This window comes from Sorex fumeus, unplaced genomic scaffold, assembly GCF_029834395.1.
Source record: "Sorex fumeus unplaced genomic scaffold, SorFum_2.1 ptg000122l, whole genome shotgun sequence".
Lineage (NCBI taxonomy): Eukaryota > Metazoa > Chordata > Mammalia > Eulipotyphla > Soricidae > Sorex > Sorex fumeus.
Genome location: NW_026606179.1, coordinates 19,004,480 through 19,017,908, shown reverse-complemented (window position 1 = coordinate 19,017,908; position 13,429 = coordinate 19,004,480). Strand labels below are relative to the sequence as shown.

General features: G+C 59.3%; 2 protein-coding genes across 2 annotated transcripts; one reads left to right on the top strand and one right to left on the bottom strand.

Annotated features, from left to right (window-relative positions):
- On the bottom strand, window positions 1-10,064 carry SARS2 (seryl-tRNA synthetase 2, mitochondrial). The gene is made up of 16 exons (XM_056136241.1): window positions 9,769-10,064; window positions 7,144-7,239; window positions 5,540-5,569; window positions 4,550-4,690; window positions 4,403-4,457; window positions 3,629-3,692; window positions 3,275-3,380; window positions 2,791-2,838; window positions 2,489-2,597; window positions 2,229-2,274; window positions 1,981-2,068; window positions 1,765-1,874; window positions 1,120-1,213; window positions 931-1,023; window positions 790-855; window positions 1-549 (listed from the first exon to the last, which is right to left on the bottom strand). The coding sequence occupies exons 1-16, from the start codon at window positions 10,033-10,035 to the stop codon at window positions 427-429; spliced, it is 1,536 nt and encodes a 511-aa protein (XP_055992216.1). The 5' UTR covers window positions 10,036-10,064; the 3' UTR covers window positions 1-426.
- A 183-nt stretch (window positions 10,065-10,247) lies between these two features.
- Window positions 10,248-13,026, top strand: MRPS12 (mitochondrial ribosomal protein S12). Its single transcript, XM_056136725.1, has 3 exons — window positions 10,248-10,315; window positions 10,569-10,636; window positions 12,417-13,026. Exons 2-3 carry the CDS (start codon window positions 10,588-10,590, stop codon window positions 12,785-12,787), a joined length of 420 nt encoding a protein of 139 aa, XP_055992700.1. The 5' UTR covers window positions 10,248-10,315; window positions 10,569-10,587; the 3' UTR covers window positions 12,788-13,026.
- Window positions 13,027-13,429: the final 403 nt, after the last annotated feature.

The following is a 13,429-nucleotide window of genomic DNA, read 5'->3' as shown; positions in this document are numbered from 1 at the left end:
CAGTGGTTCTTTGTTCTTTTGGGGGTGGGGGATTTGAACCACACTCTCCGGTGATCAGGGGCTACTCCCAACTCTGTACTGAATGAGGGTCACACCTGGTGTGGGACTCTGGGGACACGGGGTGTTGGAGACCCAATCGACTGGGCCTTACCCCACACTGTCACTCTGGTCCCTCCAGCACTGAGAACGGAGGAAGAGAGACGACGCCTCCTCCCTCTTCCTCCCCCCACACCCCCAGAATCCTCAAGACTCCAAAAGTCCATTGTCCAGGGTAGAGAGAAACTCCTGCGCCCGCAACCCTGCACCAGGAGGCAGAAGAGGGTGTAGCTGGGCATGGAGCTGGCACAGTGTGGCAAGGACGGGCTCTGGGGGGGTGGAGGATCAAGAGCTCCAGCCAGCAGCAACAGGCCACCAACAGTTCCTGGCTCAGCGCCTGGGCTTCTGTGGCTGGTTGGGGCCGATATAGCGCAGAGGCACATGGGTGGGGGCCGTGATCCGCTCGGTGCCCACGTAGGGCTGCAGCACAGAGGGCACCAGCACAGAGCCGTCCTGTGGACAAACACAGGGGCTCAGGAGGAGCCTCGACCCCACCCCTGCCCCAACTTTGGCCCTGTCCCTATCCCACATCTGCACCCACAGTGGCCCAGCCTCCACCCTCGGCCCTGCCCCTACCCTACATTTGCCCCACCACTTTGGCCCCGCCCACAAACCACGCCCCACGCATTTGGCCCCGCCCTCCCGTCTACACCCTTGGCCCCGCCCCTCCCGCCTCCCCGGGGAGCTCCTCACTTGCTGCTGGTTGCTCTCCAGGAGGGCGATGATGAGGCGGGGCACAGCGCAGGCCGTGGCGTTCACCTAACAGGGAGAGGGGCGCTCAGAGCTAGGTGGGAGGCAGGGGAGGCGGTGGGGGTGGGCGGGGCGCAGCCTCACCGTGTGGGCGAAGTTCAGCTCCCCGGCTTCCGTCTGGAACATGATGTGCAGGCGCCGGCTCTGGAAGTCTGTGCAGTTGGACGCGCTGGTGACCTGAGGGTGGGGGTTGGGGGGCACAGCGGGTGAGGGCATCGGCCATGTGGGGCAAGCCTGTTCCCCACCCCCCACCCTGGGCCCCGCACGGCTCACCTCCCCAAAGCTCCCGCGGCCCGGCATCCAGGCCTCCAGGTCGTACTTGCGGTAGGCCGGGAGGCCCAGCTCCTGCGTGGGCATGTCCAGGACCCTAAGGACAAGGTTAGTAGAGCCAGGAGGGAGAAGCGAGGGCAGCGGAGTTGACTCAGATGGGGTGCCCTGAGTTTTGGGCCCCAGCAGCACCCCACGTGGACCAGTGCTGGGGCCACGGTGTGGGACCTCAGGAACCAGGGTCAGGCACCCCAACAACGTGTCCTGGTGAGCACAACCACCTCCCTGAGCAGGCAAGGGGAAGGGGGTGGGTCCCCACCACAAGCAGGAGGCAGCAGGGAGCAGGGCGGGCACAGCCTCACCCCTCTCTGTGATGACCCCACGCTTGACCTCCAGGGGACCAGAAGGCAGGTCTGGCACCATCCTGGTCCCTCTTAAAGGGAAGGGCAGTGCCACCCTCCAGCCCTGCCCGCTGTCCTGAGCACATCAGGGACTCTGCAGAGGAGGCAGTCTGCAGTGGGAGGACCCACGGGAAGGGGCCTGGGTCGTACGCTAGGGTGTCCTGTGCGGAGGGTGCCATGTTGGAATCTTAGGCTCCCTGGGGGCGGGGGGGGGGGGGGGGCTCGTGCCCGCTTTAGCCCCTGCCCCTACCGGAAGTGCAGGCCCAGTTCAGTCAGAATCTCCATCTGCAGGGACAGGAACTCCTCCAGCAGTGCAGAGCTCTGCTCCAGCCCTGGGCCTGTCACCCCGAACATTTCCACCTGCAGAGCGCAGTGGGCGTCAGTGGGTTTGGGGTGGGCCCTCTGGAGTCACTGCTGAACACCCCACAACCACCCCCCTCCCACACACACAGTTTCAGCCCCTGACCTTGGTGAAGTGGTGGACACGGTATAGCCCCCACGGCTCCTTCCCCGTGTGCGTCTCAGCCCGGTAGCAGGTGCTGGAACAAACCATCCTGGGGTGCAGATGGGGGTCACGGGGGATGGCACAGGGGGGTCGGGGGGACAGTACATGGGGGTTGGGGGGACAGCACACGGGGGTCGGGGACAGCACACGGGGGTCGGGGGAAATGCACAAGGGCATTGGTGGGAAGGGGATAAAGAACTGGGTGTCACCTGACTGGCAGGTCCCGGAAGGCTACAGAGTGGTCCATGAAGTAGCCTGCGAGGAAAGGGGACAGAACAAGGGGGGGCCTTTGTGGGGATCAGCAGTTTCCCCAACACCACTGGGCCTGCAGTTGGACCCGTGCTGCTGTCCAGTGAACAGCCTGCACCCCCTGACGTGTTGGCCCTGGGTTTCCCCGTGCTCCCCGCTGTCCCCCCAGCCCGAGGATTTAGCAGGTACCCCCATTCCTCGCTGGCCACCGGAGCCTCACCTGCGAGGCCCACCTCTGCCGTCCCAGCCAGGTTGAGATCTTCAAAGCGGGAGGGGTCGATATTGTAGATTTGGGAGGGGGTGGCATTGGGGGTCATCCCACAGCCCTCCTGCAGCAGGGGCCAGGGGTCAGAGGTCAGAGGATCAGGCAATGGGCAGGCCTCCATTCTACCAGTCACAGTCTCTGCTCCTACCCTGATATTTGGGACTGGACCTGCCCTCTGCCCTTTGCCCCACCAGGCCCAGGGGGGGATGGGAGGGCTTGGGCCTGCCACCCTGCAGGGGGCAGAGGGGCTCACTCACAAACACAGCTCCTCGGAGAAGGTCGGGTACGGTCATGGGGATGAAGCCCTGCGAGGGGGAGGGGAATGAGGACACAGCCATGGCCCCCCAGACCTGGGGCCTGGCCAGGGGGTTGGGGGGTCCTGCCTCGTCACTCAGCTCACCCCAGGGCAGCTGGGGTGTGTTTCACAGGCCAGATCTGCTTGTGTCCCTCCCCTGCTCCCCCATTTCCCCAGGGGGCTCGAGTCCCTCACTGAAGTCCTGCCTCACCCCTGCCTCACTTCCCAGGCAGCCCTCTCCTCCGGGGCCAGCTGCACACACCTGCCCTGGGACCCTCCTCGCATCTTAGTGGGTGTATGAGAAAGGGCCCCTCCCGCCTCCTGCCTCCCGTGAACTTAGGTATGCAGGCGCCTGGTGCAAAACTTGGCCAAAGGGGCCTTGTGCCTCCTGAGCCAGCTGTGGGCTGGGCCACCCCCTGCAGGCAGCCCTCCCTCCTGGCCCATACCCGGTGGACGAGCTTGTTGAGTGTGAAGTTGACCAGGCCGTGCTGCAGGAGGGCGCCAGCCCCACGCAGGTAGTAGGAGCGGTGGCCGGACACGTGCGACAGGCGTCTGGGAGGCGGGGGGGGGGCAGGAAATAGGCAGGTGCGGGGGGCTGTGGCGGGGAGGCTGGATGGGGGTGGGTGCTGGGTACCCGGGGGTAGCACCCCAGCTGCCAGGCGGAGCCCGGGCATTAAACATTCATGCCGGGTGTGGCCATGGCGGCTTTGCATCCAGGCCCAGCCTGGGGAGAGGAGGCAGCTGCCAGCTGTTGGGGCGCAGGGGCTGGGCCTAGGGGCCAGCAGGGGGAGGGGGCTCACTTCTGACGGATGATGTCGAGCTTCTCCCCGATTTCCAGGTGGCCTCGGGGTTGGAAGGAGAAAGCTAGACATGGAGGCAAAACAATGGGGGTGAGGGAGGCAGGTGTAGAGCCCGGGCGCAAGGATTAAGGAGGGCAGGGAGGGCCGGAAGACGGTTTCACAGTTTCACAGCTCCAAACATTTGCGTAGGGGCCAGAGGGGTTAAGGCGCTTGCCTTGTACAAGGCACTGCAGGTTCTATCCCTGGCACCCCACATAGTCCCCCCAAGACTCACTGGGAGTTATCCCTGAGCACAGAGACACGATATGGCAAATAAAAACACAGTTACCCAGTAAGCCTCATGCACAAGTTCAAATCCGGAGGCTGCCCTGGCACCCTGCTGTTGGGCTCCCCCAGGGGAAAGGGCCTGGAAGATGGCACAGTGACGCAGAAAACACTCAGGCAAGGGGAAAGCAAAAAGGAGAAATAGGGAGGCGGGGTGGGACGGTGAGGAGAGAGGACATCAACAGTAGGAGAGGAAGAAAGGAGAGAGACAGAGGGAAGAGATGGCAGGAAGAAAGGAGGCTGAGGAGAGACCGGGCAGACACATCAGGGGTGGGCAAGAATCAGACACGGAGCCCCCGGGGAGCCCAAGGGACAGACACACAGAGCCTGCCTAGGCATGGGGGCGGGGAGGGGGTGGGGAGGAAAACCAGACAGTGAGGTCCCCACCCCGAGGCAGAAGCCCCCCAGTCCCCTGGGCTCTGCAGGTGATGGCCCAGGCCCGCGGCCCACCTGGCTTCTCTCCCACCACATGGAGCACGCGGGCCTGGCTCTCGTCCCCGACGGGCTGCAGGAAGACAGCGGGGTCACGGGCGGTCACTCCTTGGTGGGGGGCGTGTCTGCCCGCCTACCCGCCTGCCCCAACCCCGCACTGCTCACCACATCAGGGTGGGTCTGGTTGGGCAGCTTCAGTGCCCGCAGGTAGAAGTGCTCCTCCAATTGCGCCTCCTTGGGGTACAGGAGCAGAAGCTGCTTCCGGATCTCCCGGCCCTGGGCTCGAAGACTCTGATACTGGGGGTCCTGGAGTGAGGGCGGCAGGGTCAGCCTGTACACTGGGGTGGGGTCCTCTCTGCCAACCTGATATATATTTTTTTTTTGCTTTTTGGGTCACACCTAGTGGGCTACTGGGGGGCTGCTCCCAGCTCTGTGCTGGGGACTGAACTTGGGCCTCCCATATGCAAAGCCTGAGCACGGCCGGCCAGCTGGGCCCTTTCCCACAACGACCTGAACCCTTGGGTTTGCAAACCCTTGATGATAATAAAGACATTCGCGGCCTCCTCCTGAATTTCTTTTCGGGGAATTCATCACCATGTCACCGTATCCTGGGACCAGGACTCAGTCCTCCACCACCTAAACATTCCTGGGCCTGGGTCAGTGATAGGCTCAAAGACCAGCCATAAGCCCAAGCGGAACTCAGGAGAAACCACCCCAGGATGGTGTTTTGGTGTGACTGGGCCCCTCTGCACCTGACCTGCCTCCCCTTCTCCTAAGAGAAAACTCATCTGGGAACGAGAGGGAAGCAGAGCTGGAGATGGAGCCAGGAGCTGGATCTAGCTGTTCCTGAAGGGGGCTTTGCTTTTTTGACTCCAGACCATCTACATTATTATTATTATTATATTATTATTTTGGTTTGTTTTCTTTTCCTTAATCTTGTTTGAGTTGCTTGCTTGCATCTCAAACAATTGGGGCTGTCAGGGGGTGCCTGGAAGTGAATCCAGGGCCTCACACACGTGAGCATGTGCTGTCCCTGCAGGGGCCTCCCTGGCCCCCTGAGCTGTGTTTCCTTCTAAGTGCCATGGGGGAGCTGTGCCTGACAGGTTGATTGCTGCCCACACCCCACCAAGGACCGACTCCGGCTCTCCACAGTACCTGCTGCGCTTGACTCTTGTCCTGGTCCACCTGGTGGGAGAGAGGCAAAAGGGGGTGATTGGGTTGATGAAGCTGGGGGCTGGGAAGGGGACAGGGGCAGAGCAGGTGGACCTGAATGTCCTCCTCTGTCAGTGCCTGGGGGGCGGGGGGAGTCCCTCCTCCACTGTGCCTCAGTTTCCCGATCAGTGTGGCTGAGAGGAGGCACGCTCACCCCATAGGAGCCAGGATCACGCACCGTACCCTGCCCAGCGTGATGCTGGCCCAATAGAGTCTCTGTTCTGTGGAGGAGGGACTGGGGCCTGTTTAGGGAAAGCCTGGGAGACTGTATTTGGGGGCCTTTGATACTCCTGAAATGTTCACACCCAGGACTGTCGAGTGGGTCAGGCTGACTGCTGGATACTACCAATTTTGCGTCCTTGGACTGACCTTCCCCCCTCTCTGAGCCTCAGTCTCCCCACCTGTGACCTGGGATGCTATCAAGGGTCACCAGGCAGGGCAGCTGTGCGACCTCTTGGCGTGGGTGAGCAAGCTCCCGAGGAGCACTTGCACCGGCCTAGGGTAAGGTGGGAACTGGTGCCAACCGGGGCAGCCTATGGCCGATGCCCACATCAGATGCAGGGGTGGCCTGGATAGAGGACCCGTGTCACGAGGGGCTTTGGAATCCTGCCCCGCCCTTTCCCAGCCGCAGACCCGGCACTTTTCTCTGTCCCTCTGCTGGACAGAAGGTTTGTTTGGTTCCCTAGGCGGCGTAAGGCCTGAGGGTGAGAAAGCCGGGAGCCAGCCCCTGCCACACAGCGGTGACTGTGTGAACAGCCAATAGTCTTCCTTGTTTGTTTTGGGCCCATTCCCGGCAGTGCTCGGGGCTTCCACCTGGCTCTGCACTCAGGCATCACTCCTGGTGGGACACAGGGGACCATATGGGACACTGGGGTTGGAACCCAGGACAGCCGTGTGAAAGAGAAGCACCTACCCTGTGCTTCAATCTCTCCAGCCCCTACTTGTCTTATTTTTGAGCCTCTCCTGGTTGGGTCCCAGGATGCCTAGGATGGAACCTGGGTCCCCTGCAGGCAGAGCCTGAGCGCCAGCCCTTTGAGCCCTTGCCGCCTGGACCTCTCACGGCTCCAGCATGGCGGCTCCAGTGCATGCTGGGCCCTGCATTCACGTTGCCATGACAATGTGGAAACTCCAGTTTGCAGGTGCTGCAGTGGCCCAACTGGAAACTGCCCATCTGCCTCCCTCCTCTCCTGCGGCCCTATGTCCAGCAGCCTGCATTGCTGCCACAGTCACCCCACCCGCTGCTGATCACCTATGGGGGTGCGGCATCCGGGTTCCAAGACTTGAGGGAGCCCACACCCCTCAGGAAAGTGCCCCGGCTTTGCCTCAGGTCGGGCAGGAACTTGAGAGGGGAAACTGAGGCCCAGAGGGCATGGTGGCATCCTGGGTGCAGGGAGAGGGAGGGGAACTGGGGGTGTTGGGGAAAGCTGCCGAGGCACAGTCCCCTGGATGTGGAACCCCAGGGTTTGTCGGCCACAGCCAGAGGCCTCGAAGGCCCTGGCCCACACCCACAACCCCAACCCCCTGCCCTGCGGCCGCACCCCACTCACCATCAGGGCCCGCACGGCCTCTGCCACTGCGTTCTTCTCTTCCTCCAACCTCTGGATCTGCTCCCTCAGCTCCCTCAACGCCTGCCAGGTGGAGACCTGAGAGGGAGAAGGGAAGGGCATTTGCCTTGCAAGCAGCTGACCCAGGTTCCATCCCTGGCCCCCCTGTGATCTCCTGAACACTGCCGAGAGTGATCCCTGAGCACAGAGCCTGCTGTACTATCTTTCTGGTCCCTTTGTTGTTGCTGTTTTTGGGGTCACACCCGGCAGTGCTCAGGGGTTACTCCTGCCTCTGCACTCAGGAATCACTCCTGGCAGTGCTCAGGTGACCATATGAGATGCTGGGGATCGAACTTGGGTTGGCCACGTACAAGGCAAGCACCCTACCTGCTATAGTATGCCTCCAGCTCCATTTGGCCAAACTTCAGCCATATCTTTTTTTGTGGGGGGTCACTCCTGGCAGCTTGGGCTATTACTCTCTGATCGGTGCTCCAGGCTTGCTCTTTTCTGGCGCATGGGGGTCATGCAGGGTCAGACGGAACCCAGGCTTCCAGCAGGCAGAGCCTGTGCTCTGGCCCACTGAGTCATCTCCCTAGTTCCATTTTAATTCTCTGTTATTTGGCGGGGGTGTGGGGGGTTCCCCAAGCAGTGTTTAGGACACCTGGGGCCCTACTGTGTGAGCCCCACCAACCGGGTCTGCGGTACAATACGAAAGCTGAGAGGACAGTGCTTCTTGGGCCCTTGGTGCTGGGGATTTCCCCGGGGGTGCCCTGTAATATGTGGGTGCCTCCAGGGCTGCACCTAGTGATGCTTTTGGGGCCATGTGGTGCTGGGAATTTAACCCAGGTCAGCACATGACGGGCACGTGCCCTAACCGCTGTGCTGTCCCTGGCCCCTTTTGTAAAGTACAGTTACATAGAAACGAAATCAGCTCAGTCATCCTTAGAAGCTTCCACTGTCCCAAACTCTTGTCCCCATTAAAACTGTAACTTCAGGGACCAAAGAGATAGTACAGCGGGTAGGGTGCTTGCCTTGCACATAGCTGATCAGGGTTCAATTCCCAGCACCACATATGGTCCCCCGTGCCCTGCCAGGAGTGATCCCTGAATGCAGAGCTAGGAGTAAGCCCTGAGCATTGCCATGTGTGGCCCCCAAATGAAAATAAAATTAATACTAAATAAATTTGTTGAATTCTTCGAGAGCAGCCAATCTGGATTCAATTCCTGGCACTGCATATGGTTCCCTGAGTACTGCAGGAATGACTCCTGAGCACAGCATCAGGGTTAAGTCTTGGGTATTACTGGGTATGGCCCAACACCATGCCCAAATATAGGAGGGCACACCCAGTGATGCTCAGCGGCTACTCCTTACCCACTATACTATCTCTTTGGCCCCAATATATTCTTAGGCTATTAGTTTTTCCATTAAAAACAAAATTGGGGGGACATAATGGCACCCACTTCATAGGCCTGCTGTGAAACTTAACAGGATGAATGCAGATGCCCTTAGAAGGGATGATCAGGGAGACCAGAGATGGCTCAGAGTATCTGGGATCCCCACCATCCTCAGCACCCCAGCAGAATCTAGAAATACAGTCACTCTGCTTCTAGTTTCCAAGTATATAACAGTACTAGCTATTATTATCAACGTGATGATGATTTTTGAGGGGGAGCTGTCACTGAGATTCTTGACCATCAGGGTAGCAGTTCAAAGAATGTGATGATGCCCTGGACCTTTAGGATCTCCAGGACTATAACCAGGAGCTGCTGGCGGGGGAGGGGGGGGAACGACACAACACTTTTGTGGTGCCCAGAATCAAACCCGATCAACTGCAAGCAAGGATAGTATCTTAACCCCTATACTATCTCCCAGCCCCCATGATGGTTGCGATTCACCCTTATTCTCCTGGAGCTCTCTAAATATATGTGCAATATAACCAGTCACTCAGTGTGGGTGTAAAACAAAACAAAACAAAAAACATTCCCTCACGCACTGGGTAGGTATGACTTGGAATGATAGTAGAACAGGTGCGGCATTTGCCATGCTTGTGGCTGGTCGGGGTTCAATCTCCAGTATCCCATGTGGTCTCCCGAGCACCAGCAGGAGTGACCCTTGAAGATGGCCGGATGAGCCCCTGCACCAAACTCCACCTCCACCCCCACCCAGCCGCAAAAAAAAAAAAAAAAAGCTGTGTAGGATAGGACCCCGCCTCTCTCCATGTCTCATTGTGTCCCACTGTGAAGGCACAGAATGGAAGGAACAAAAATAGGCTCTTGATAGCAAAAACTGGGCCCCATTGATACTGGGAACAAGTGGCACCATAAGCCAAATCTAAGACTGGCTGTACTGGGGCCCGAGAAATATACAGCAGGTAGGGTGGTTGCCTTGCACGTGGACAACCTGAGTTCAGTCCCCGGCATCGCATATGGTCCTCCAAGCACCGCCAGGAATGATTCCTGAGTGCAGAGCCAGGAGTAACCCCTGAGCAACACCCGGGTGGCCCAAAGACAAAAAAAAAAAAAAGACGACTGGCTGAACGTGGGAAGAAAGTACGTTCCCGCGGCAAGCCTGCCTCCTGCCGGCGCAGAGACGCAGGTGGGTTGAGCGAGAGCAGCCCCGCGCACTCACGATGCCGTGCAAGTCCTCAGGCTGCAGCGCCCCCTTGCGGTGCTCCAGCGCGCGCGCGGCCTCTTCGGGGCACGCGCACAGCGGCTCCATGTCCAGTTGCGGGAGCGCGCTGTAGCCTTCGCGCGCATGCTCGTACAGAAGGTTCCGGTCTCGTCTCTCCGTGCCGAAGCTTCTCCCGCGACTCGGGCTGCAGCTCCAATTTCTTTGGGGCCGGACCCTCCGCACCGCCACCAGAGGCCACAAGCGCCGCGCCATGGACGCAGCCATCTTGGACGAGGGATACGGGGGTCACTCACTCTTCGGCACGCCCACTCCACATCTAAGCCAATAGCAGAGTGCTCGTACCGTAGGCCCCGCCCCATTCCTTCAAAACAGCCCAATGGGAGGAGGCGTCCAAAATTGACTTACACAATGGTCCAATGGTTGTCTGTGTCCCGCCCCCTCAGAGGCAGAAGCAGCCAATCCCTGTCGGTACAACCGGAAGGGGTTAGAGGTCTCGGCGTGTCTGCGGACCCTGTTGGGTGGAGGAGGTCTGTGGAGTCCTTAGGTGCGTTTAAGCTGCCCTTGCCAGCTCCTGTTTCCTCATTCCTCCTTCCCCGGGACTGGGGTGCCTGGTAGACCCCCGAAAGTCCCCAGTTTGAGGCAGGACTCCTGGCGGCATGAGGGCTCGTGGTCAGAACCCTAGGGGAACTTCCATAGCCTTAAGCATTTTCCTCGGAGAGCTGTATGGGGAGACTTGGTGCCTGCGTTTTTGCGAGTTTGGGGGGTTTCCTTTCTGAATCTCTTATCTCCTAACACAGGGACTCTGCAGGCGGCGCGATGTCCTGGTCCGGCCTTCTCCGAGGGCTCAGTGCATCCCTAAGTTACGGTAAGTGGAGGGTTTGGGCTGCAGAGGCGAGGCAGTATAAAGAGTATTAAGAGTGTTTTCCCTCTGCGACTTGACATTTTCAGTCAGTGCGTATGCCTGGCGCTAAACCTTGCCCTCCTGCAGCATGACGAGCTGCGCTGCCTCGGGTCTGTCCCAGGAGTTTGGGTTTATTGACTGCTGCACACCCGTAGACGCGGCATCCGAGCCAGGTGACTTCCAGCACCCTGTAGATTGCATCTGTTTCACCGGCTTCCCTAGATCGTGCCCTTTGTGAGCTGTTTTGCTGTTGCATTCACCCTGCCAAACTTTATGAACCTCCTGAGTGCACTTCCCCACAGAATGCCACGGTCAACTCCCCAGCACTGAGAGTTCAGGGGTCTTCCTTATGGGCATGAAACCTACAAAGAGACTTGTAAGCCCTGAACACCCCTGGGGGTCATCCAAAGCCCCCTCTTTTTTTTGGGGGGGGCTGGTTTGGGGCCATACCTGGTGGTGCTCAGAGTGTACTCCTCGGGGCTGTGCATTCAAGAATCATTCATGGTAGTGTTGGGGGACCCTATGAGATGCCCAGGATTAAAACTTGGTTGGCAGCATGCAAGGCAAACACTCTACATGCTGTACTATCTCTCAGCACCCCCATTCTTAAGAAATTGACTTAGGTAGTGAAGCGGGGAGCACATTTGCCTTGCACAAAGCCGACCTGAGTTTGATTTCCAGCGTCCCATATGGTCCCCTGAGCGTTCCCGTAGTGATTCCTGAGTGCTCAGATTCCTCAGGTTACTCCTGAGCCAGGAGTAACCCCTGAGCATCGCTGGGTGTGTCCCAAAAAGGCAAAAAAAAAAAAAAAGTTAATTCAATTAATGTCAAGTGCTGCGCCTAGATCCTTACCTGCCCAGTAAGTAAATCCTCTGGAAGATTCAGCCACCACAGGAGATGCAAGGAGATGAATGGCAGTCTGCCCAGGATGTTCTCTGGGTATTCAGGAGTGGGGAGTTGGGCTGTAAAGGACATCTCTCACTGGAAGCTCCGTCAGGACAGGGCCCAGGGTTGCCCCTCCTGTCACTGTGTTTCCATTGTACCTTGCTGAAGGGGTGTGGGGGGGCTGTTCTGGCTAGCTCGGGACACCATACAGTGGTGGGGATGGAACCGAGACTCCTGCATGCAGTCTCTGAGCCCGCTCTCAGGCCAGGACCTGGCCCCAGCCTGGAGGAGAGGGTGTCAGGAAGGGTTTCGAGACAGGGTGATGGGACCTGACCTGATGTTCCCAGGGACCCTCGGGCTACCTGTGGGGAGTAGGGGGTGATCTGGAAGGAAGAAGAAAACAGGCAAGGCCAGTGGAGGGCGAGGGTGGACAGGACCAGGGATTGGAAATTGGGGTGACACCACCCACAAAATCCTCTAGGTGGCATCTGGGGACATGAAGAGCCTGGAGCAGTCCTCAACACTGTGTGAATCCACTTGTTTTTATCATGCTTGAACAGCATTAAAACCGCTACCTTCCTGGCAGAATAAAATTGACTTAATTCACAATCCAGAGACTGCTTGCCTCGCTCCCGCCACATCCCCCGTTTTTTCCCAAAGGCGAATTAAATTCTTGTACACTGCTGAGGCTAGAGCCTCAGCCATGGCTGTTGCTAGGTCAGGGTGGTGATTGTTACCTACTCATCCAGCCCTCGATGGAACGTGCTCCACTGGGCGCCCAGCACACCAGAATCGAATTGAACTGAATCTGCGTCCTGTGTAATGAGCCCCCACCATCCTCCTGGTTGTGTCTCTCCAGGCCTTGCCCTGGCCCCCCGGCCATGGGCCCCCCGCACCATGGCCACCCTGAACCAGATGCACCGCCAGGGCCTGCCGAAGCCCAAGCCTTCACCTCCAGGCCCCACGGCTGGCCGGCCGCAGCTGAAAGGGGTGGTGCTGCGCACCTTCATCCGCAAGCCCAAGAAGCCCAACTCGGCCAACCGCAAGTGCTGCCGCGTGCGGCTCAGCACCGGCCGGGAGGCCGTGTGCTTCATCCCTGGTGAGGGCCACTCGCTGCAGGAGCACCATGTGGTTTTGATCCAGGGTGGCCGCACCCAGGACCTGCCCGGCGTCAAGCTCAAGGTGGTGCGTGGCAAGTACGACTGTGGCCACGTGCAGAAGAAGAAGTGAACCCAGGTGCCTGGGGAGGTCTGGGGGATGCAGGTTGTTGGCCTCCCTCCCCTCACCACACACACAGAGCCTCCTGGGAAAGCTGTTCTAGATGCAGCTGGGCCTGGGTTCAAAGACAGACTCTATCTTCCAGCAAGAGTCCAGAACCTCGCCCGGACAGGGAGTGGAATTCCCCGGCTTGAGGCTCTGGCTGGATACCACTGCCTCCTGCTGGGAGGAGGTTGCAATAAACACGAACCTCAGAATCTGAGCCCTCTCTCAGTGCCCTTGTCACCCTGGGTGTGAGTCCTTGGCCACTGACACCCCTACTAAGCGCATCCGTGTGCCCACTACTCCCAGTAGGCCCAGCCCCAGCTGTGATGTTGGCACAAAGGGGACCGGGAGGAGGAAGTGGGGCGGGCAGAGGGGGGGACAGTACTTCCCACATGAGTGCTGCCTTTCAGGCCCAGCTGCCCCCTCTTCATTGTCCTGTGACTGGATTTCTCTGTTCTCCCAGCCCTTCTGGGCTTCAGTTTCCACACTGGGAAAATGGCACCAAGACTAAAGCCCCCCACCCCTGGTCCTGTACCATGCTCAATGTGAAGATCTGGGCCCAGTTTCATAGCACCCCCCAGGTGGCCATCTGTGACTTCCTGGCCAGGT